The sequence below is a fragment of the Phyllobates terribilis genome, unplaced genomic scaffold (assembly GCF_046119375.1).
Source record: "Phyllobates terribilis strain yellow unplaced genomic scaffold, ASM4611937v1 Scaffold_2__4_contigs__length_985480577, whole genome shotgun sequence".
Classification (NCBI taxonomy): Eukaryota; Metazoa; Chordata; class Amphibia; order Anura; family Dendrobatidae; genus Phyllobates; species Phyllobates terribilis.
The window spans coordinates 70,320,875-70,346,091 of NW_027362762.1; the positions used below are offsets into that span (position 1 = coordinate 70,320,875).

At 40.0% G+C, this 25,217-nt stretch overlaps 1 protein-coding gene across 6 annotated transcripts in view; it reads right to left on the reverse strand.

Moving 5' to 3' along the window:
• Positions 1–553: 553 nt before the first annotated feature.
• GRIA4 (glutamate ionotropic receptor AMPA type subunit 4) overlaps positions 554–25,217 on the reverse strand; it is a 469,022-nt gene continuing 444,358 nt past the window's right edge. For 2 of the 6 annotated variants that reach the window (XM_073662086.1, XM_073662085.1), the window contains exons 15-16: positions 22,210–22,344; positions 554–1,333 (exon numbers count right to left, since the gene is read on the reverse strand). In XM_073662086.1, coding sequence (XP_073518187.1) covers positions 1,169–1,333; positions 22,210–22,344 — 300 coding nt within the window. In that variant the 3' untranslated portion in view covers positions 554–1,168. Of the gene's footprint in view, positions 1,334–10,911; positions 10,985–22,096; positions 22,345–25,217 lie in introns of those variants that run through there. The other 4 variants (XM_073662088.1, XM_073662087.1, XM_073662090.1 and 1 more) reach the window with 3 other exon arrangements.

Below are 25,217 nucleotides of genomic sequence, written 5' to 3' on the forward strand. Positions count from 1 at the left end.
GATTGTAAAAACACCCTGAATTATAAAAAAATAAAATAAAAAAAACAACTATTCTACATCGACACTGTTGGTTTGCTCTTGTATTACTTTATATTTGTCGTCTCAAATGTTCTAAAAAATTTTAGAATTTGAATAACTCCAGATGGCAACATCTTAGAAAGAACGCATTTTCATTTTATTTTCAGTGGGTACAAAAACCACATTTGTTTTTTTTATACACAGAACAAGATTATAAATAATGTCTGGAACAGGAGTGACCCGTATCTGATGAGAATCTACACATCTAACTGATAGGACAATTATATTTTCTGGTGGTTTAGACAAAATGAATTACATGTGTGTGTGTGTGTGTGTGTGTACACTTCTGTGTGAGAGAATGAAAAATCGAAGAAATTGACCCACAATTTAAAAAAAATAAAATAAAAAATGTAATACATTGATGGCATTTTTTTTCTTTTTTTTAATTATTGCAATGAACAGTTCCCTAAGATGAGTAAAAAAAGAATTGTTTTGTACTCTATTCAATTTACATCGGTTAAAAAGCAAGCATGTCGTCGTTTTTTTTTTTCTTTATTTCAAAGAAAAAAAATGTAAATAATTTATTTATTTTTTTTCACAGGATTTACATGATTATTATTTCTTTTTTTTTTTTTTCTTTTTTATCACAGTTATTCTTAAAGAGATCTATTTTCGACAACTGGAGCTTCATCCTTTATATCCATGGAGTTTTGTTTTTTTATTTTCTCAATATACTGGTTAGTAATTTCATTGAATTCTATAGCTATTTTTCCTTCTTTTGTTAGAACAGAAGTATTGTCCATTCTGATCCCACACTTCACAGTTTAATAAGCTAAATGACAAGCCTGTTTTAATAGTCCCTCCAAGATAAATTTGTTGCTGCTAATATACTCTTTCCCGCCCCTATCCCCACCCCCCCACCAATAAAACTAAATTATGCATTTTCCTGATATAAAATCTGAGTTAGGGTTTCCGAGCAGAGCTCATGCACACATTGTTGCTGATGATGTTTGCTGCTTTTGGAGGTACTTCCCGGTCTCAGCAATATTTCTAGGTCTTCAGTGATTTTCCCATGATGTGGCTCACAGTCTGTGCTGTATTTCACTCACCAACAGTGTATAATTAAGGCACTCAATAAATTATTTGGTTTTTATGGTAGGTCCGATGCAATTACAGCCAATCCTGAACTTTGTCTAATTGCAGTCCCAGTGTGTACGGCCTTCGGGCAGTCGGGAGTCAAGACGCGGCCATTTTCTCCTACGCTCCCCGTAATGGATAATCTGGCTTTGTTTCGTATGGCTTCAGAAAAGGTCAGCTGAGTGATAAAAGAATGGATAATAAAAAGAGAGAATTACTATATCTGGTTTGCCTTCATCCAATACCACAGAGATACATCGATAGATTATATTTATACTAGACATCTGCATTTTCATATTACATCTGTTTTGTTTGTTTTTTTAACTTCTGAGATTGAAATTTAGAATTTTACTACAATTTTATCAATGGAATAATTTAGCATTGGAAGTTTGTTTAGTATTTTTTTATCTGTTTGTATGGATTGGATATGTAATTGCTCTTATCTTAATGGTAATTAAAAAGTATAGTTTGTACATTGCTTCCTATCTTTAGTATGTCTAACTGGGCACAAAGTTGATTGTCACATGGCAGTGATAGCCAGTCACAGAAACTCTGCACGTCTGGCTCAAGAAGATTTCTGAAGGTAAAACTGATGGCTCCACATATGAAAAGGACTCTACGGCAAATTATGGGTTCAGTTTAAAGAGGACCTGTCACTTGCTCCAAAAAGTGAAGATAAATACCTTGTCAAAATCCCTGAGTTCCCCTGATTCTGATGCTTTTTTCCATTTTGCGATGCGTCGCTCCATTGTAGAGATATTCACATTTGTTGCATTTGGAGTGCAGTATGTGAAATCTCTGCTTGTAATGCAACTAGGCGTTTATTCAGAGTTTTCTCTGGGGGTGTGCGCTTTCACTTCTCCCTCCCGGATGCTACCAATTACAGACACGGTTAGACCTCTCAATCAGCTGCCAAGCCGTGATTGGCAGCATCTGGGAGAGAGGGGTGGAAGCGCAAGTCCCCAGAGAAGACTTTGAAGAAAGCCCAGTTGTACTACAAGCAGAAATTTCACATATGGCACTTCAAAAGCAATAAATGTGAATATCTCAGCAATGGAGGGACCCAGCGTAAATAGGAAAAAAGCAGCAGAATCAGGGGAACTCAGAGATTTTTTTCAAGGTATTTAACTCAAGCAAGTTATGTGAATCTGTGGTTTCCAGACTGTACTGTTCACCTCCATGGAAGGAAGATTGGATATGGAGAATTTATTCTGTCTGGCCTGCTTTCACCAGTTGGACAATTGCTTTTCGTTAGAAAGATGACTCAGGCTATGTTCACACAAAGTTTTTTGATGTGTTTAAAAACCAAGAATTTTTCAAGCTGAAACTGCTTCCCGAAATTCTCCTTTTTCTTTCTATGTTCTCCTTTCCTTTGGAGAAATGTTTATTTTCTGGAGATGTTTTAAAGCGGCTTTTGGGCTATTTGCACACAGAATTTTTCGAGGAGTTTTTAGGGTAGAAAAATAGCAAAAACTGACCAGAAATTCTCTACTCCAAAACTCAAAACTCCTCAAAAAGTTTGAGTTTGTGCTTTGAAAACAAAACAAAAAGACTTTGTGTGCACATAGCCTTGAAGAGTTTTGGAAGGTGTTTCTTCCAGAAGTGTTCTTTGCAGCCCTTTGATTTAGCAGAGCCTAGTTTGGAATAAATTCCATCAGGAACTGCTTCAAAGAAGTGACATGCAGTTTTTTTCACACCATTTGCTTTTCAAAACTTCTTGAAGAAAAAAACCTCATATGAACAGCAAAGTGGATTTCCCATAGAAATTAATAAGAAGAGTTTACCAAGCATTTTTAAGTGTTTTTTGAGGAGGGTTTTAGAAAGGATCCGACCAAAAAAAAAAGTCCTCAAAAAACACTATGTGAACATACAGTGGTGTATAAAAATGTTTGTTCCCTTCCTGATTTCTTATTCTTTTGCATGTTTGTCACACTTTAATGTATCAGATCACAAAACAAATTTAAATAATAGACAAAGATAAGACAAGTAAACACAAAATACAGTTTTTAAATTAAGGTCTTTATTATTAAGGGAAAAATAAATCCAAACCTGCAGGGCTCTGTGTGAAAAAGCGATTGCCCCCTAAACCTAATAAGTTGTTGGGTCACCCTCAGCAGCAACAACTGCAATCAAGCGTTTGCGATAACTGGCAATGAGTCTTTTACAACGCTCTAGATTAATTTTGGCTCTCTCATCATTGCAAAATTGTTGTAATTCAGCAATAGAGGGTTTCCGAGCATGAATCGCCTTTTTAAGGTCATGTGACGCGCCCCCTGGGCCGTGGGGATACCCGGAACCGGGCCTTGTTGGATGCTGGGGGTTGTAGTCACCGAGGCGGCGACCCGGTCCGTGACCCAGGGCGGTCAAACCAGTGGCAGTCTATGTGTATAGGTTTATATAGTCCGACTACGCCACCTGTGGATTGTGGTTATGGAGAACCGCCGCTGCGGAGCAGTCCTCTGAAGCTGGTGGTATGCGCAGCAAGTGTAGTATAACTCCCCACAGGAAGAGTGTAGCTTCAGGGCAGCGCAGGTGAATGATGGTGGTTGTGCAGGGCATCCCAGTGCAGTGAGTGCTGGCGCGGTAAGAAACACGGAGACAAGGTGATGCAGTCCCAGGGTCTTTACTCACGGTTATCAGCTTCCAAGTTACACTGCAGATCATAACTTCCCTCGTCGTGCTGTGCGTACTCAGTGAGGGGCTCAGTCCACCCCCAGGTATTTCCAGAGCACTTTGTAGGACCCTGTTCTGTGTACCTTTCTCTGGCCTCTCTCCTTGTACCTCACACCTAGCGGCACCTCTGTCCAGTGTCCTCGGGCCTTGGCGGGCGACGTGTGTTCCATCCCCTGGCCCTATGTGGCTACCTTCCTAGTGGCTGGTGTGGGCGGCTTGCCGAACTTGAAGTGCTGCAGCCTCCGGTTCCCAGTTGAGCCTTGTAGTCTCTGCTGGTTGAGGGATCCGGTTCCCTTTCTTCTGGCCTGACCCCCCCCTACCTCCTGGCAGCGGCGGGCGTACGGGTGGCAGCTGCGCGGCCCGTACCCCTGGGAGTCCCTTCGGTTCCTTTCCTGGAGCCTTCCTGCTCCCTCTTTCCTCTCCTTTCTCCTTTCAGGCTCAGGCCTCTTAACTAGGCCTGCCTGCGGAGCAGAGCTCGTACAGAGCCCCCGCTCCTACACTCTCCTCCTCTGACTGAACACTCTCTTCTCTCCCTGAACCAAAATGGTTCCTTACTTTTATATGCCCCTACTCCAGTGCTCCCCTTAACTACTTCCTCCACCCATCCACTACCTGGTTCCCCCTCTCTAGGTGGTTCCTCCCCACCCCAGCCAGGGATCAGGGACAGTTGTGCTTCCCCACAGGAGCATGGTCGCCCTGTCCCCCGGAAATGTGGTGCAGTGAATGCAGTGTTAGGGTCCTGAGCCACACTCGTTCCTTACCTGAGAGTGACATACCACACCACTGGATGAGATGCAATACCTCTGTGGCGACCGAACCCTCAGGGGCGCCACACATGTCACAGCATCTCAATCGGATTAAGGTCTGGACTTTGACTAGGTCACTCCAAAGTCTTAATTTTGATTTTATTAAGCCATTCAGAGGTGAACTTGCTGGTGTTTTGGATCATTGTCCTGCTGCATAACCCAAGTGCGCTTCAGCTTGAGGTCACGGCCAGATGGCTGGACATACTCTTTCAGGATTTTTGGTAGACAGCAGAATTCATGGTTCCATTTACCACAGCATGTCTTCTAGGTCCTGAAGCAGCAAAACAGCCCCAGACCATCACACTACCACCACCATATTTTACTGTTTGTATGATGTTCCTTTTCTGAAATGCTGTGTTACTTCTACGCCAGATGTAATGGGGCATACACATTCCAAAAAGTTCAGCTTTTGTCTCGTCAGTCTACAGAGCATTCTCCCAAAAGACTTGGCGATCATCAAGATGTTTTCTGGCAAAACTGAGACGAGCCTTTATGTTCTTTTTGCTCAGCAGTGGTTTTCATCTTGGAACTCTGCCATGCATGCCATTTTTGCCCAGTCTCTTTCTTATAGTTGAGTCATGAACACTGACCTTAACTGAGGCAAGTGAGGCCTGCAGTTCTTTGGATGATATTGTGGGGTCTTTTATGACCTCTTGGATGAATCTTCGCTGCGCTCTTGGGGTAATTTTGGCCGGTCGGCCACTCCTGGGAAGGTTCACCACTGTTCCATGTTTTCGCCATTTGTGAATAATGGCTCTCACTATGGTTCGCTGGAGTCTCAAAGCTTTAGAAATGGCTTTATAACCTTTTCCAGACAGATATATCTCAATTATTTTGTTTCTCATTTGTTCCTGAATTTCTTTGGATCGCAGCATGATGTCTAGCTTTTGAGGATCTTTTGGTCTTCTTCACTTTGTTAGGCAGGTCCTATTTAAGTGATTTCTTGATTGAAAACAGGTGTGGCAGTAATCAGCCGTGTGTGGCTAGGGAAAGTTAAATCAGTTTTCCAAAGATGTGATAAACCTCAGTTAATTTATGTTTTAAGGAGGGGGGAATCACTTTTTCACACAGGGCCCTGTAGGTTTGGATTTTTTTCCCCTTAATAATAAAGACCTTCATTTAAAAACTGCATTTTGTGTTTACTTTTGTTATGTTTGTCTAATATTTAAATTTGTTTTGTGATCTGAAACATTTAAGTGTAACAAACATGCAAAAGAATAAGAAATCAGGAAGGGGGCAAACAGTTTTTCACACCACTGTTGGTTTAATAATAAGATGATCTCAAGGTGTTTTACTGCGGTGATCTCAAGTTATCAGGTGAATCCTTGGGCACCGAGTACTACATTTTTCTATAGGGCCTCTGCAAGGTAAAGTAAACATCACACTGCCGAAGGGAAGAGTCAGACGGCCTTGTAACTCGGATGAGGATAGCAACACAATGCATAGACTGGCTGTCGGCTCTCCTGACCTGAGTGTGACAGCATGTATTTACATGCAGATGTCATGCTTGGGTTGGGGAAGCCGCCAGCCAGTCCGAGCATTGTGTTGCTATCCTCGTCCAAGTTATACTGCCGTCTGACTCTACGATAACTGAACTCTTTTTCTCCAGAGTCGTTCTTATTGGTTTTTCTCCATTCTTACTGGCTGATGAGAATACTTAAGGTGCAACCTTCTCTATTAACTTAATTTTTCCAATATTGAAATCAAAAATTGGGTATTTTAAGCAGTCAATTCCTGCTTTAGTTCTCACTTTATCATCATTTTTTTTAAATACCTACAAAACAACAGTCCAAAAGTACATTATTCTATTTTCAAAATTATCACTGGTTTAAAAAAAAAATTACAATGGGAAAGAAAATATAAAACTATATGAAAAACATGATATAAAATGAAACAATTAGTGAGATTTCAAGCAGATTTATCTTCAGGTGAATTACTTTTTCAGATTTAGCTAGGTTCTTTTGACTAACCCGACATAACATTATAAATTTGCTTATTTTTGGTTATGTTATCTTTTTAATTTTAGTTTTTTTTTATTTTGCGTTTTTGGTTATTTCCAGTGTATTAATACTAGTATGTTTAATTACTTCATACAGTTTTTTAACTTTCATATTCTAATTATTTTTAGAAAGCTATATTTACTTAGAAACAGTATTACATGTCCTAATTGAAGTCATACATATTGTGTGTAAGCTAATGTATCATATATTTGCATTAAAAGTTTTTTGAGCGGGTCGATATAGCCACAGAACACTGGAATAATTTTGTCTAAAACACAACACATACAGTAATAAAACAAAACGTAAGAATATTATGAACAATAAAATGGAATTAAGAGAAGTTAATGAATGTAATGTAAATGCTCAAAACTACAACATCATTATATCAAGATAATAAGTATAATATACACAATTAAGGCCACTGACTACAGATGCCTACAAACGCTCTAGAACATGACTAGTTAACCAATGTGATCTTCTGACGCTATGATACACACTTGCCATAAGCACATCACAAATTTTACATTCCTCACAATTAACACCAAAAAGTGGATGTGAACTCGGGGTCGTACAACAGTAGTGAAGGATATTAGTTTTCACCCTGGGGAACCCATTCTATAGTAATGAGAACTTGCCATGTCCCCAAAAAAATGGAAAACAGCCACCTCCATTCGAACAGAGGCCAACACCACCAAGGTGAGCTGAGGGAAGAGTAGCAGCAGGGGAAGCAGAGGGGATCAGGTTTGGAACTTCTGCTTCCCATAAGTTGCTAGACCTCCTCCTTTTGGGTAGAGTGCGAAGACGGCACAAGTAGACTTACAAGCCATGCAATGCTCCTCTGGGAATTTATACTGTATGAGTATACAACTAGCCTCTTCAGAGAGGAGCTCTAGTGCCACCTACTGGAAGTAGCTATCCTAAAAATGAATATTGACCCTTTAAAGGTAATCTGTCAGCAGGTTTTTGATATCTAATCTAAGGCAGAGAACCTGATTCCAAGTATGTGTCACAATACAATCAGTGTTTTATGAAGAGATTATCAATGTCTAACTAGGGTTCATGTGCACAGCAGTCCAGTTAATCTCTGCAACCCCGCCCCTACCACTGATTGACAATGTACATTATACACAGTAAGCTACCAGTCAGGGGGTGTGGGTGGGATTAAACATAGCCCAGGGGTCTTCCCTCTGTTACATCTACATTAGACAAAACAGGTATTCTATGAAAACTGCACCAAGCAGTCCAGTAAGTGGAATAAGGGTCTCTGCCCCTGCATCATGCTGCTCTCAGATTCCATGGCAAAAACCTGGTGACAGATTCCCTTTAAAGAGCCCTGTCACATAACATAGGATAAGGATAAGAAGCCAAACCAAAAACTCCATTTGTAGAGTGTGTTTCGGCTATTTACCCCTCACCAGTGCAAAGCAGGAGAGCTGATTTAGCTGGGCAAGAGGATTCTGACACTCGGTCTAAGGTATTCCTGCTTTGCAATGATGACCCCAAAACACGTCTCCAAATGGAGTTTCTGATCTGCCTTTTTATCCCAAGTCATGTGATAAGGCTTGTTAAAGGGTCGATATTGACTTTTAGGATTGCTACTTCCATTAGGTGTCACTAGAGTTCCTGTCCTCTTCCTCTCTGAAGAGGCAATTTGCATATTATGAAATGGGGTAAGAGTCAAAAGATCAAGTTGCTGGAGCTCACCTGATACTTTCTGCGCTGAGTGGCCAGCGACTTAGCAGTTCTGGCCCAAGAAGACCCAATGGGTAGCGAAGACTGCTCAGTTGTCAATTTATTCATCTATTAGTACATTAGCCATGGGAATGAATGCACCTGATTGCCAGTGAATGGATTAATAGAGTTATAAAGAATGCACTGTGATCAGGGAGGAGGAATGAATCAAGTTATGGCAGCAGTTTAGCCTTTTTGGAGACATGCCAAGTCTTATGTAACAACAGTAGACAAATAATATAAACTTTATAAAGTCATAAATCCATAATATTTTTCTGAACTAAATAGCAAATTTTTCGCCCAGAATAATATTTCTGAAAATACACTTTTTAAACTAAAATCTGCAGAAGCAAAAAAAGAATGGAAGACCTCTACATGTCAACATATGATGCCTTCACTTCCATTCTTGAGAGTGCTAAAAAATGTTGTCACATCCTCGAGCCATAGCTGGTGGATGACTTGGGAGCCTTCCACTCAATTTGTGAACATGGTGCACAAAAAGGTACAAGCTACAAGTTAGAAAGAACACTAATACAGCATCCATAAAAGTCTATAGGGCGTTGCTGTATAGATGCAATATGAAGGTATTTTTTTCGAAAAGTGCCATTCTAGGGGAGAACACATATGTAACATGGTGCCGAATGTTCTGGCATAAGGTTTTCTGGTGCCACCTTACTGCGTCCGTGCAGATGGCACTGCCTTCGATATGACCCTAAAACTCATGACCTCTTTGTATTCAGTCTAAAGAAATAGTACTGTAAGGATAGGCTTACTTTTATTCAGTGATCTCTGTTGAGCATTGCGCTAGGTTTTTCAGACTAAAACCCTGTCCCCCCGCTATTCCCCGACCTCTCCTCTGTGTCAATCCCTTCACTGGCTCCCCTTTGCCCAGAGACTCCAGTTCAAAACCCTAACCACGGCATACAAAGCCATCCACAACCTGTCTCCTCCATACATCCGTGACCTAGTCTCCCGGTACATACCTGCACGCAACCTCCGATCCTCACAAGATCTCCTGCTCTACTCCCCTCTTATCTCCTCCTCCCACAATCGCATACAAGATTTCTCCCGTGCATCCCCCTATTATAGAACGCTCTACCCCAACACATCAGACTCTCACCTACCGTGGAAACCTTCAAAAGGAACCTGAAGACCCACCTATTCAGACAAGCCTACAACCTGCAGTAACCATCGCTCCACCATACCGCTGCACGACCAGCTCTACCCTCACCTACTGTATCCTCACCCATCCCTTGTAGATTGTGAGCCTTCACGGGCAGGGTCCTTTCTCCTCCGGTACCAATCGCTGACTTGTTTTTGTTGAAATTATTGTACTTGTTCGCTATGTATACCCCTTTTAAACATGTAAAGCGCCATGGAATTAATGGCACTATAATAATAAATAATAAATCCCCCAAAAATGCCCTGAAGGAGCCATTGAGTATTTTCGAGCAGGTGGAGTCACTTTGGATTCCACTTGGCCTCTATTCTGGAAGTGTCTCTCTTTTTAGGCAGATACAAATGCATAGTATGCCATGCCAATAGATGGACACTGCTGAAATAGATGTAAAATGGTGTACAAAATTATATATAACTTTATACTGATTGGCTTTGTGAAAAGTTTCATTTAAATCCTGGTTTTCGAGGATTCATACGGAAACTCCAAACGCAAGTGCTCAACGTAGAACACTGAATAAAAATGAACTAGGCCTAATAAAGCACTTTAGATACTCATTAACGGGAATCTGTCGGCCGGTTTTTGCTGTGTAATCTGAAGACAACAGGAGATAGAGGCTGAAACACTGAGTTCAGGGATGTGTCCTTTATTAAGCTGTGTGCTGTTGTTTACTTACAATGAAGGTTTTATCACTATGAGATTATCATTGCCAGGTCTGATGTGCACGTGACTGCTAGTCAGACTCCGCCTCCACCTGTGATGAGCAGCTCACTGTCTATACAATGTACATAGTGAGCTGTGGAGTGGGGCGGGGTTAGCTTTCTGAGCTCTGCTTTACGATACATCTAAAAACTCTGATTGTGTCACATCTGCTGCACCCAGTAAACTAAGTGATACATCAATGGAATCAGGGTCTCTTTTCCTCCATTATTCTGCTCTCAGATGTTGTAGTATAAATCTGGTGAGAGATTCCCTTTAAGCTACCTCAATGTATCTACTGGGTAAGCTGAGATGATCCTACCATTAAAAGTGTTTAACTACCTTTTATTTGTAAATATATGATCTACAGATTGGGTAGATTGTTCTTTCCATGCTACATTAAATGTGTTAGATGCACAATACAAATATAAAGTTTATTATGAAAAACATTATGATAAAAAAATAATACATGGACTGACCCGATATGACTATGAAGATGTAATCTGTCCGCATCTTCCAAGCAATTGGATCTAAATGTTTGGGTCACGCATCACAGCACATACTCATGATCAAGCAGTCACGGTGGAAAAAAAAGTGGGCTGCTGGGTGCGGTAATTTAACAAAAGCTGAAATGTCTCAATGATTGTAAACTTTTCAAAAACCAACATACTTTTACAGTAATGTATACTGAAGGAGAATAGCCCTGTTTTTGATGATCTGCAACAACCTTGCACTTTCTTCACCTAGAACGTAAAACAAAATAAAATAACGCTTAAGGTAAAGAATCACAATGATTTGTTGCAGAATGGAAACGAACGCCAAAGTTAAAAAAAAAAAAAAAATGAAAAAGAAATAAAAAAAAAAATTGATACTGAAGCTCAGGTCACCTCACTATTGGTCAATCTCTTCGTAGCTAATCCCCGATGCATGCAGACATATTGCATGCAAAGAAAACCTTCCTGGTGTTTATTTAGCAATTAGTGAGATGACTTCAAGCCATGGCTGTGCTTCAGTAATAACACAGCTTCTTAATAATGGGCTAAGAAATGAGTTCAGCCCAATAGCTTTCTTAGTGCGTGAAGGCAAAAGGTATAAATATAGCAATGGTAAAGCACAATGATGGTGAAAAATGAGAGGGTTGTCTTTCAATTTTTTGATTTTTTGTATTTTTAAAAAAAAATAAAAAAAAAATCTTTAAATAATGTTATCACAAAACGAAAAACCAGTGAATAAACATTAGCTATTAAGGAGCACCAAATGTTTTAAATATTTTTTACGCCAAAAACTTTGACTAAAATGGAACTTTAATAGTGAAGGTAAAGGGTTATAACCAGTAACCCAATAGCTTGATACAATCATGATAATGGCGGAGTAGACCCTGGTGGACCTATCTAGGCTTGCACAAGATCGATCTTCCAACAGATCGTTTATCCAAGTCGCCATGGTCTTCCTACAGATCGTTCATCCATCAAGTCGCCATGGCTCGAGATCAAGCGGAAGACCATTACATAAAGGAATTATATGTACTGTTCCCCTAATTTATAAAAGAACAAACACCCCAAATGCCCTGATCATGTAAAATCTTCAATCCTGACTAGTTTTAAGTGTTCAGTTGACATTAAATGCCAAAAGCTCGACCAGATATGAAGCATTTCTCTAGTTCATGATGGCAAGAACCTGTTAAGACTATACCTGCCACATCATCCTATACCTTTACTCCTTCGTAATAGATACCCTCCCTCAACACTTTATTATCTTACATAAATGTTAATCACCTCCTGGCATTCACATTACCAAGGAAAAAAAACAATTGGAAAAAAATCCAACCACTTCCGGTGACTTTTGATAAACTTTTCAATGGCCTACTATTAATTAGGAAATCACAATCCCTTTAAATAATGGCAACTGGCTTCATAAACTGTTTTCACAGTTGGAAGTTTTGGCCAGTCATACATTACATGTACAATTATGGTCAAAAGTTTTGAGATCTAAATTGCTCCTGGATTTTTGGGAGAAGTTGTTCCTTGGATGATGTTTAGATACTTTTCTTTACATAAGTGATGATTTTTCCAGCATGATGGAGACCATGGCACAAAGCAAAATTAATAACTTAGTGGCTCGGTGAACAAAACAATGACATTTTGGGTTCACGACCAAAAATCTCCCTCAGAGCGCAATCCCATTGAGAACTTTAAGCCAATTCTCAAAAAGCGGGTGGGCAAGCAAAATCTCAGAAGTTATGATACACTCCAAACACTAATTAGGCAACATCGGGTGGTCATCAGTCAGGATTTAGCCCAGAAGCAGATATCCAGCTGCCAAGGCGTCGTGCTGAAGTCTTGAAAAAAAAAAGGGGTCAACCCTATAAATATTGAATATTTGCAGAAACTTAATGTTTTTAGCAATAAAAGTTCAAAAACGTATGAAATGCTGATAATTGTACTTCAGAAACATCCGACTAAAAGATCTAAAAACACTGAAGTACTTTGTGCCAGTCTCAAAACTTTTGGCCACGACTGTATAGTTACATGCTGATCATCTTTATAATACACAAACAAGCCCATTCCACCAAAAAGAAAGCTACTGCATGTAGCAAAACACTACTCCAGGTCATAAAGCTTAAAAAAGTGGCTAAAACAATAATAACAGTATGTATAAAGTCACGGCCGAAAGTGCTGGCACCCTTGAAATTGATTGAGAAAATTAAGTATTTGTCCCAGAAAATTATTACAATTACATGTTTTGTTATACACATATTTACTTCCTTTGTGTGTATTGGAACAACGCCAAAAAATAAACAGATAAAAAAAGGTAAATTAGACATAATTTCACACAAAACCCCAAAATGTGCAGGACAAAATTGTTGCTACCTTTCCAAAATTGCATACACAATTGGATACACAACTTTGTTTCAAGCATATGATGCTCGTTAAAACTCACCCGTGGCAAGTAACAAGTGTGAAATGAAAATCACACTTGAAACCAGATTAACAGGGGAGAAGTTGACTCAGTTTTTGCATTGCGTGTCTGTGTGTGCCACACTAAGCATGGAGAACAGAAAGAGGAGAAGAGAACTGTCTGAGGACTTGAGAACCAAAATTGTTGAAAAATATCAACAATCGCAAGGTTACAAGTCCATCTCCAGAGATCTTGATGTTCCTTTGTACACGGTGCGCAACATAATCAAGAAGTTTACAACCCATGGCACTATACCTTATCTCCCTGGATGTGGATGGCAGGGAAAAATTGATGAAATTTTGCAACGTAGGATACTCTGCATGGTGTTTAAGCAGCCCCAATCAAATTCCAAAGAAATTCAAGCTGTCCTGCAGACTGAGGGTACATCAGTGTCAGCACAAACTATCCGTCCACATTTGAATGTAATGAAACACTATGGCAGGAGACCCAGGAGGATCTCACTTCTGACACAGAGACATAAAAAGATCCGACTGCAGTTTGTCAAAATGTACGCGAGTAAGCCAAAATCCTTTGGGGAAAGCGTCTTGTGGACAGATGAGACCAAGATAGAGCTGTTTGGTAAAGCACATCATTCTATTGTTTACCAAAAATGGATTGAGGCCTATAAAGAAAAGAACACAGTACCTACAGTCAAATATGGTGGAGGTTCAAAGCTGTTTTGGGGTTGTTTGGCTGCCTCTGGCATTGGGTGCCTTGGCTGTATGCAAGGCATCATGAAATCTGAAGATTATCAAAGGATTTTGGATCACAATGTAGTTCCCAGTGTCAGAAAGCTGGGTTTGTGTCCTAGGTCATGGGTTTTCCAGCAGGACAATGACTCCAGACATACTACAAGAAGAACCCAGAAATGGATGAAAACAAAGAAAACTGGAGAGTTCTGAAGTGGTAGCAATGAGTCTGGATCTAAATCCTATTGAACACCTGCTGAGAGATCTTAAAATTGCTGTTGGGAGAAGGCGCCTTCAAATATGAGACCTGGAGCAGTTTGCAAAAGAAGAGTGGTCCAAAATTCCAGCTGAGAGGTGCATTAAGCTTGTTGATGGTTATAAAAAACGATTGATTACAGTTATTTATTCCAAAGGATGTGCAACCAAATATTAAGTTGAGGGTGCCAACAAAAATGTGAAATTACATCAAATTTGCCATTTTTTGTCTGCTTTTTTGTGTTGTTCCAATACACACAAAGGGAATAAACATGTGTATAACAAAACGTGTGTAATTGCAATAATCCTGGGAGAAATACTTCATTTTCTGGATCAAATTCAAGAGTGCCAACACTTTCGTCCATGACTGTATATATATCTAAAAATACAAAAATGGAAAAATATAAAAATATATTGGCTCATAATTAATTTCCTATTTTATCTAAATCCACTATATAACTGATTATAAGTATAGAAAATTATTATGAGTAAATGAATACAAATTGGAAAAAAAAACTAAATAAAATACAGGTGATTATTATAAGATACAGTATGAATGGGTTCCATTTTTTAGTATAGAAGAAAATGTTCTGCATGCAGGACTATTGGTTCCATTGTAAAAAACAAACACCAAACAGAGCCCATAATAATCAATGCGACCCCTCTGCTGTGGTTTGTATAACTGATTAAATGGATCGCTTATTCAGTTTGATCTTTCTTAAACAGAACAGAAAAACAGAATATTCAAAAAGAAATGTGATTGGAGCCAAAAATGTAACTCTGATTAAAGAATGAAAATTAAAAAAATTGCCATACAAGAACTTTCTTAAACTGGTGGGTTCAGACTCTGATAAAACAAAAGGCACCAAAGGTCCAGCAGAGGATAATCCCATTTGGAGTTGAGTTTGCATTCACTTTACATGAGAATCTATTTCCAATGCCTTTAGGTAGTGAGTGGGCACATTAGGGCGTTGTCACTGAGCCACGTCGGTACTCTTGACGACCTGTGCATGCGCCGGCGCAATGACATCAACACTTTGGTCTGCCCACGTTTTGCTCTTGGACTCATCAGGATCCTGGATTAGGCGAGTATATGATATTTTTTTATTTTAATTAAAACTTGTGGTGTGACTGTGGGGGGCAACATAAAGTATGGGGGGCCCTCATACATTGTAGGGCGCCTCATAAACTGTGGGGGCTAATATACAGCATGGGAGCTAATGTGGGGGCAATTATACAGTATGGGAGCTAATATATGGACCATTATACAGTTTGGGGGCTACTTTGGGGGCCATGATACAGTGTGGGAGATGATGTGGGGGCCATTAACCAGTTTAGAGACTACTTTGGGGGCCATTACATACTATGGCAGCTAATGTGGGGGCCATTTAACAGTTTGGAGACTACTGTGGGGTCCATAATATAGCGTGGCAGATAATGTGGGAGCCATTGTACAGTTTGGGGTCCACTAGGGGGCCATTATACAGTGTGGGGGCCCTAATACAATGCCTTCATAAAGTGTGGGAACTACTGTATGGGCCATTATACTGTTTTGGGTTACTGTAGGGGCCATCATACAGTGTGTTGGCTACTGTGGTGAGCATTATATAGTGTAAGGACTACTGTGGGGGATATTATACAATCTTAGGGCTAATGTGGAGGACCATCATAAAGTCTGGGGACTACTGTGGGGGGAATAATATAGTGTGGGGGCTAATGTGGGGGGCATTATATAGTGTGGGAGCTAATGTGAGGGCCATTATATAGTTTGGACGCTACTGTGGGGACCATCATACAGAGTGGGGACTACTGTGGGTGCCATTATACAGTGTGGTGGCTACTGTGGGAGGGCTGTCATAAAGTGAGGGGACCATTATATAGTGTGGGAGCTAATGTGAGGGCCAATAAACAGTTTGGGGGCTACTGTGGGTGCAATTACACTGTGTTTTGGGGAGCTGTGGCCCCATCATACTGTGTATTGGTGAGCTGTGGGCCCATCACACTGTGTGAATGGGAGCTGTGGGAGTATCATACTGTGCATAGGGGAGCTGTGAACCCATCATACTCTGTATAGGGGAGCTGTGGGCCCATTACACTGTGTATGGGTGTGAGAGCAGGATTTATTTATCTATCTTGACTCCATTTTGATTATTTTACTGCATCTCCTTGCATTGCAAAATGGAATCTGACTGGGGTTTGAGATAAAGAGTCACAGGAATCTCTTTTTCTAATGGGATTTAGAGATAACACATAGGAAAGTGAAAGTAAAAAAGTGAGTACCACACCTAGACCCTTAAAAGGTGGGTGTAGACTGTATTAACTTTAGCCAATTAGATATATATATGCTAATGCGAGCACATATGTAGAGATAATCTGAGCCAATTATATTGCTACAATATACAGTTGTGCTCAAAAGTTTACATACCCCGGCAGAATTTTTCCTTTCTTGGCCTTGTTTCAGAGAATATGAATGATAACAAAAAAACTTTTTCTCCACTCATGGTTATTGGATGGGTGAAGCCATTTATTGTCAAACTACTGTGTTTTCTCTTTTTAAATCTTAATGACAACCAAAAACATCCAAATGACCCTGATCAATAATTCACATACCCTGGTGATTTTGGCCTGATAACATGTACAGAATTTGACACAAATGTGTTTGAATGGCTACTAAAGGTAACATCCTCACCTGTGACATGTTTGCTTGTAATCAGTGTGTGTGCATAAAAGCTGAGTGAGTTTCTGGGATCCAGACAGGCTCTTGCATCTTTCATCCAGCCACTGACGTTTCTGGATTGTGAGTCATGAGGAAAGCAAAAGAATTGTCAACGGATCTACGGGAAAAGGTAGTTGAACTGTATAACACAGGAAAGGGATACAAAAAAATATCCAAGGAATTGATAATGCCAAGTCAACAGTGTTCAAACTGTGATTAACAAATGGAAAATCAGGGTCTCTCTAAAAACTAAACCACGGTCAGGTAGACCAACAAAATTTCGGCCACAACTGCCAGGAAAATTGTTCGGGATGCAAAGTAAAACCCACAAATAACATCAGCTGAAATTCAGGACTCTCTGAAATCTAGCGGTGTGGCTGTTTCAAGATGCACAGTAAGAAGGCAGTTGAAGAAAAATGGGCTGCATGGTAGAGTCGCCAGAAGAAGGCCATTACTGCGCAAATGCCACAAACTATCTCATCTACAATACGCCAAACAGCACAGAGACAAGCCTCAAAACTTCTGGAACAAGGTATTTTGGAGTGATGAGATCAAAATTGAACTTTTTGGCCACAACCATAAACGTTACATTTGGAGAGAGGTCAACAAGGCCTATGATGAAAGGAACACCATTCCTACAGTAAAGCATGGAGGTGGATCGCTGATGTTTTGGGGATGTGTGAGCTACAAAGGCACAGGAAACTTGGTAAAAGTTGAAGGAAAGATGAATGCAGCACATTATCAGCAAATACTGGAGGCAAATTTGCACTTACAGCCTCGAAAGCTGCGCATGGGATGTACTTGGACGTTTCAACATGACAACGATCCAAAACACAAGGCCAAGTCGACCTGTCATTGGCTACAGCAGAACAAAGTGAAGGTTCTGGGGGGGCCATCTCAGTCTCCTGACCTCAATATCATTGAGCCACTCTGGGGAGATCTCAAGCGCGCAGTTCATGCTAGACAGCCCAGGAATTTACAGGAACTGGAGGCTTTTTGCCAAGAAGAATGGGCAGCTTTACTATCTGAGAAAATAAAGAACCTCATCCACAACAACTAAAAAAGACTTCAAGCTCTCAGTGATGTTAGAGGGGGCAATACACGGTATTAAGAACTGGGGTATGTGAACTTTTGATCAGGTTCATTTGGATGTTTTTGGTTGTCATTAAGATTTAAAAAGAGAAAACACAGTAGTTTGACAATAAATGGCTTCACCCAATCAATAACCATGAGTGGAGAAAAAAGGTTTTTTGTTATCATTCATATTCTCTGAAACAAGGCCAAGAAAGCAAAAATTCTGCCGGGGTATGTAAACTTTTGAGCACAACTGTATGTCCAGTAATTGCCTATATAAAGAGTGACCGATGATGTAATAAACAGAGTTCTGTTCTGATACCTAAGCGTGTCAGCGAGGCTCTCTCTTCTTGTACGTACTTGGATTTTACAATTTAATTTGGAACAGGCACAATGTCTGAGAACGTCCCACACTATGTGGAACGACAATAGAGGACATGTACATGGGGGGACACAAGGGACATTATTAAATGTTAAGTGGGCACTTAAGAAGCATTGTTGTTATAGTGGCACTCAGAGAATTGTGACTGTCAAGGGGCACACAGGGGGCATTATTACTTTGTAGGGGCAAAATGTGGACACTGTTTTCTAGTGAACTTGCACAGGGCATTAATATTTTTTAGGGGGCAATTTTACCATCTAGAGCAGGAGTCTCAAACTCAGCTGAATAAAGGGGTTGCACATAGAAAAAATTGAATATGAACGGCTGCGCTCATTGCGGGAGAAAATAACGTTTTCAGTGATACCATTATTTTTCTATATGAATTTTTGATTAACATCTTTTTTTGTGCATTTTTTTTTCATTCTTTATTTTACATTTTTTTTTACATGTTTTCTTTTTTTGGCCCCCAAATGGACCCTATAGAGTATTATAGTTTTACAATTAGCCTGATATAGTAATTTTGTCCCCCATCCTGTAATAATGTCCCCAATCCTGTAGTAATGTCCCCTGTTTTGTAATAATATTTCTCTGCCTGTAATAATGTCCCGTCAGGTAACAATGTCCCTAGTCCTGTAATAATTTCCCCTGTTTTTTAACAATGTCCCCTGCCCTGTAATAAAGTCTCCAATCCTGTAATACTGTCCCCCTGTCCTGTAATAATGTCCCTCACCCTGTAATAATGTCCCTTACCCTGTAATAATGTCCCTCACCCTGTAATAATGTCCCTTACCCTGTAATAATGTCCCTCACCCTGTAATAATGTCCATCACCCTGTAATAATGTCCATCAGTCTGTAATAATGTCCCCTGTCCTTTAATAATATTCTCAAGCTTGTAATAATGTCCCCTGTCCTGTAATAATGTCCCTTGTCCTTTAATAAGGTCCTCTAGACTATAATAATGTCCCTTGTCCTTTAATAAGGTCCTCTAGCCTGTAATAATGTCCCTTGCCCTGTAATAAGGTCCCCTAGCCTGAAATAATGTCCCTCATCCCGTAATAATGTCCCCTGTCTTGTAATAATGTCTCTATCCATGTCCCATCTTATAGTAATGTCCCTCATCCTGGTTCCTTCCTATAGTAATGTCCGCATCGTTGTTTCCGTCTTCTAACAATGTCCCTCATTCTGCTGCTCTTTACATACACACAAAAAAAACAACTTCTCACCTGACCTTACTCCCTCGGGGAACAGCATCCTCTTCCTCCAGCACAGCAGGGGCACTTTACAGTGATGTCATGAGCGGCAGGGCCGGGATGCAGACGTCAGCTGCTGGCCTCTGATTGGCCAGTGACTGATATTGGTATTGAGGTGTAAAGAGCTGATCTCTGCGCCACAATACATTTTAATTGAATGTGTATCCGAGGACGCACATTTAGTTGAAAAGAAGTGCTGGCATTGACGACCCCTGGCTTGCTGAATGCGATTGTCTCAGGGGCCCGAGGGTCGCACAATGGAGCCTCAGGGGCCCGAGAGCCACACAACGGAGCCTCAGGGGCTGTATGCGACCCAAGGTCACGTGTTTGAGACCCCTGATCTAGAGGGCACATAGGAGGCATTTTACTTTGTAAGGGGCACAGAGGTGGGCATTACTATGTAAGTAAGAGGAGCACTGTTTTTATGCCACACAGCAGGTACAGTAATAGGGACACGTAGAGGCAACAGCAACTCAGTATTGGGCTGTCAGTAGGATGAGGAGTTTGTGCAGGTTGGGAATAAATGCTGGAAATGTGGGAAGTCAGATGTGTCTTTATTGTAATCTCTGCAGATCAGTCCGGGCTGGAGAAGTTGTTGTGATGGTCTGAGCCAGATAGAGAAGATGGGAAAAGTGAACAACTCCATCAAAAAGTACATCAGCTGTAAGTCACTATCTATAACTAACTGTACTGTAATCTCTTACATGTTCTGCAGAACTGATATCTACCACTACATGGGTCACCAAATGGCGGAAATAATGGTGTTAGTCTTTGTATAGAGATTTATTTTCAGTTAACGGCACGGTCACGTGCTGAGGCTCCCCTATACCCACAATTAGGGTGTGTCTGACCCAACATATACTAAATGACCAGATACTTTTTATTTTACTGTATAGCACAACATAATAGACGGCACTATTCCATACAAAGGCCTTTACAGTGGAATACATCAGGAAATACTCTCTGATGTGATGCTAATTGGGCCAAACTGGCAACAGACAATAGTAAAAAAAAAAGTAAATAAATAATAATGTAAAGGGCTAATATAATTTGCCCATCCAGGGTAATGAAAGGGCTAAAGTCAAATGCCACCAAAGACAACTTCTGCAAGGAGTTTGTATGTTCTCCCTGTGTTTGCCTGGGTTTCTGGTTTTCTCCCACACTCCAAAGACATACTGATAGGGAATTTAGATTGTGAGCCCCAATGGGGACAGTGTTGATGATATCTTTAAAGTGCTGTGGAAATTAAAGGCGCTATATAAATGAGAATAATAATAATATATCTGTTCTATGGCAGGTAAGAGTCAAAGAATTCTTGACGGCCTGGGGTTAGTTAAGGGGCTACTGACAAAATCACTGGTGATCTACGATTTATGACAGGGTTAATGTCAGGATCCTTGGTGCTCTAGGGCACTGGAGAGGTTACCGGAAGTATCATTGACTAGGGAATTGCAGGGGATAATTCCAAGATCCATAGTGGAGGGCAGTAAAGGATTTCATATTTCTTTTCCCGGTCCAGTGAGTTCAGCTTCCTGATCATGGAGAGGAGTGCATGGGGGGATACGGAGGATGGAGCAGATAGAACTGTAGAGCTATACAGCTGATCTACCCTCTCTTTGATTGGACAGAGTGATTCAAGAAAGCATGCCCAATCAAAAAGAGGGAAGCTCAGGAAACCTGGGTCTGAGAAGAGAAAAAGTTTAAGTTCTATGCCCTGCCATTATGTATCAGTTTCAATAGACATATTATACCCTAAAAGAAATAGTGAGATATTTAGTATAAAGCTAATAACATCTATTCCTATTAAAAGTGTAATTAAAATGTACAGCTCTTCAAAATTCAGGAGAAAAAAACTAAAAACAACGTAGGTACTGTATATTACGGTAATCAAAGTACACCATGTATAAGAAATAATGTTAAATAAGAAAAATGGCTTAAATAAATATCTGACATAAAACATAACCTCACAATAAACGTGTTAATAAATATAAAAAGGAGAAATCATAGGATGCTAAATAAAAAAAAAAAAAATACAAAAATATTCTTTCATTAAGTTTAGTATAGAATTGCAATTGTTGTAAGAATTTATAATGCAGAGTGTTAAGTAATAATTCCATTTGGGGAAAATATTTTTTTTCCTCCTTTACTATTGTGTTTAAAGTGAACTATAAATCAGTTTCAGAGATATATATATTATGTTAAAAATATGATTTTTTTTTTTTATATATATATTTTTCAGATATGCTAATTAAAAAAACAAACTCTAGGTTTGTATGGAAAAATAATAAAAAAAAAAATTCTTAGAAAATTGTAGAAAATCTATAAAAAAATATATGTATTTTTTCAATGCAGATGTCTATAAGCAACATACACTGTACATCTGCAGCCAAGAAAATACGGAACCACTGAGCACTGAATTTCTCAATACTGAAAGCTTTTTTCATAGCAAGCATAACCAATAGACAGACAGGTCACAACACTGCACTACACATGGCATCGCCCACTCACTGTAGTAGACCCTACGTCCTACCCCTAAATCTTAACACTCTCGGTTCCATATACGTTGTAACCTTCTCTATAAGTTGCTAAATTCTGGGTATTCTGCGAGGAAGATGGGTTAAAATTCTGTGCACTCTTTGCCACCTTCATTCGTTTCGCCTCTGCCCTTGACTTGTAACAGAACTCTATCAAAGCCACCAGCATTGCCAAGCCCAGGCCTCCAACCAGAATGTAGAAAACTCCAGCAACGTTGCTCAGACTCAATGCACTTGTCTTGTCCTGCAAAATAGAATAGCCAAAATTAGCAAGAAAAATTCATTCAAGGTCCAAAAATTAATTTCAGAAAGAAAGCTAATTACTATTTCTCTACTGCTATATACTACTGCAAAAGATGTACAGAAATCCACAGGCTGCAGAATTAATATGGCAACATTGGGTATTGTGTTTCCAATACTTTAGGATGTAACTAGTCATTCGCCAACAGTGGAAAAATACTGTTACCTCTGTTATATGTACAATGCAAAAACTATGCAATTTGGGAACTTTGAATTTTAAAATAAAAATGAACACATTTAACTTTTTTTTTTTAAAAGTGCATAAAACTTTAAAACTTTTTATGCTTAAAAAAACATGCTATCGTTTCATAATATTCTAATAACATTCACAAAATATATGTAGTTGAAATAAAATAAAAAAAAAATATCAGGTTGGGTAGAAAGGCTTCTATATTTATGTACAAATTTTTACATCACAGAGGTGGTGCATTCAAATATTATTCATTTTTAATGAATTTTTATTCATTTGTTAACTGACTTATAACCAGAAACTGAATTTGAAATGCATTTAAAATTAAAACTAACAAGTTGTTTGGAATAAAAAAAATAAAAATAAAAGTATTTCTCAAGAAAATTGTTTTACAAACTAAGTTTACTATGAAAGCCTATAAGGCTACCAAAGAGGTAACTGGCGCATCTACTCTACCACTCTACGCTCCCAATTTCTATGGATCTGTCATAAAAACTATAAAAGTGCACAAAAAGTATTAAAATTATGTATGTTAAATACATAGGGTATATAAAGTATATAAATAAAATTATGTATAAAATGTATAAAATCATCTTGGTTTAAACTTGGACTCCCCAATTTCAATTTTTTTTATTAACAAATGTTAAGATTTTAGTTTAGTAAATAGCTAAAATATATATATAATTTTTTTTAGGTTCGAAATGACAATATTTAAATTTCTATTTAATTAATTTATCCTTTTTTATATATTATTTATATAAATTGTATATACCGTATTATTTGGACTATAAGACGCACTTTCCCACAAAATTTGACCGCCGGACGCAGGAGCTGCGGGTACAGTGTGCGCGCTATTAAGGTGAGTGAATGGTCACTGCTCCCCACGCACACAGTCCCGGCATGGGGAGCAGTAACTATTCTGGCACAGCATCTCACAGTGTGAGGGTGCATGGCAGTTAAGACATGTGCGGCTCACAGTGAGATCCCTGTAGGCAGCAGAGCGGGAAGCAGTGCTGGAGGAGAGAGGAGGTGAGCATCATTCTTTATTTTTTTGTGTGCAGAATGATGGGGATTAGGGGATGCCAAGCATATCAGGATGGAGGGGTGCCATACATACCAGGAAGAGGGATGAGGGGTGCCAAGCATACCAGGAAGAGGGATGAGGGGGGGCATACATACCAGGAAGAGGGGTGCCAAGCATACCAGGAAGAGGGGGACCATACATACCAGGATGAGGGGTGCCATACATACCAGGAAGAGGGATGAAGGGTCACATACATACCAGGAAGAGGGATGAGGGGTGCCATACATATCAGGAAGAGGGATGAGGGGGGCCATACATACCTGGATGAGAGATGAAGAGTGCAATACATACCAGGATGGGGATGAAGGGGGCCATACATACCAGGATGAAGGGTGCCATACATACCAGTATAGGGATGAGGGGGGCCATACATACCAGGATGAGGGATGAAGGGTGCCATACATACCAGGATGGGGATGAGGGGTGCCATGCACACCAGGATGGGGATGAGGGTTGCCATGCATACCAGTATGGGGATGAGGGCCACGTATAACAGGAAGGAGGGGGCCATATATACCAGAATGGGGGATATTAACAGAATTGGGGTACATTACTACTATAAGGCTAAGTGCCCACGAAGCAGAAATGCTCTGGATTTTTTCTGCATCTCCCTGGCAGGAAAAATGCATGCGGATTTTACATGCGTTTTTCCTGCCAGGTAGAAGCATTTGTCAAGCATTTTTGCATGCATTTTCGCATGCGGGTTATCAAGAACGTTTCCAAGCGATTGTAGCATCACTTGGAAAAATGCTTGACTACTTGGTAACACTATATAAATCCATGCAACCGGCATGGATTTATATAGTGTGACCAAGTTAATAGTTAAAAAAAAATAAATGTTAAAAATCCCCCAAAAAACATTATACTCACCTTCTGATGGCCCCCAGTCTTCTCTCCAGTGCGTCCGGTGTCTTGGGCAGCTCGCAGTGGTGTAAAAGGACCTTCCATGACGTAATTTAGTCATGTGACAGGTCACGCGACCGCCGATGTCAGCGGTCGCGTGACCTGTCACATGACTAAACTACATCATGGAAGGTCCTTTTACACCATCGCGAGCCGCCGGGGAGCCAGGACGCACCGTACAGGAGACCGGGGGCCATCAGAAGGTGAGTATAATGTATATTTTTTATTTTAAATTCTTTCTTTTAACAGATACTATGGTACCCGATTCAATGCAAGTCAATGGCGGCAATTACGCTGCGTATCCGCAAAAATAATGGACATGCTGCGGATTTTTCCGCAATGATAATCCGCACAGCACATGCGGATTATCATTGGGGACCATGGGGCACGTATTACCAAGCGTTTTTTCAGCGTTTTTGCTGCGGAAATTCCACGGCAAAAACGCTTCAAAAACGCATGGTGGGCACGCAGCCTAACAGTGTCAGCAGCAGACCCCCTCACCCTTACCAGGGCATCATGACCACATTTTTTGCTTACATTTTTTTTTCTATTTTCCTCCTCTAAAACCTAGGTGCGTCTTATGGTCCGGTGAGTCTTATAGTCCGAAACATATGGTCTACATTATTATACATTATTTTAT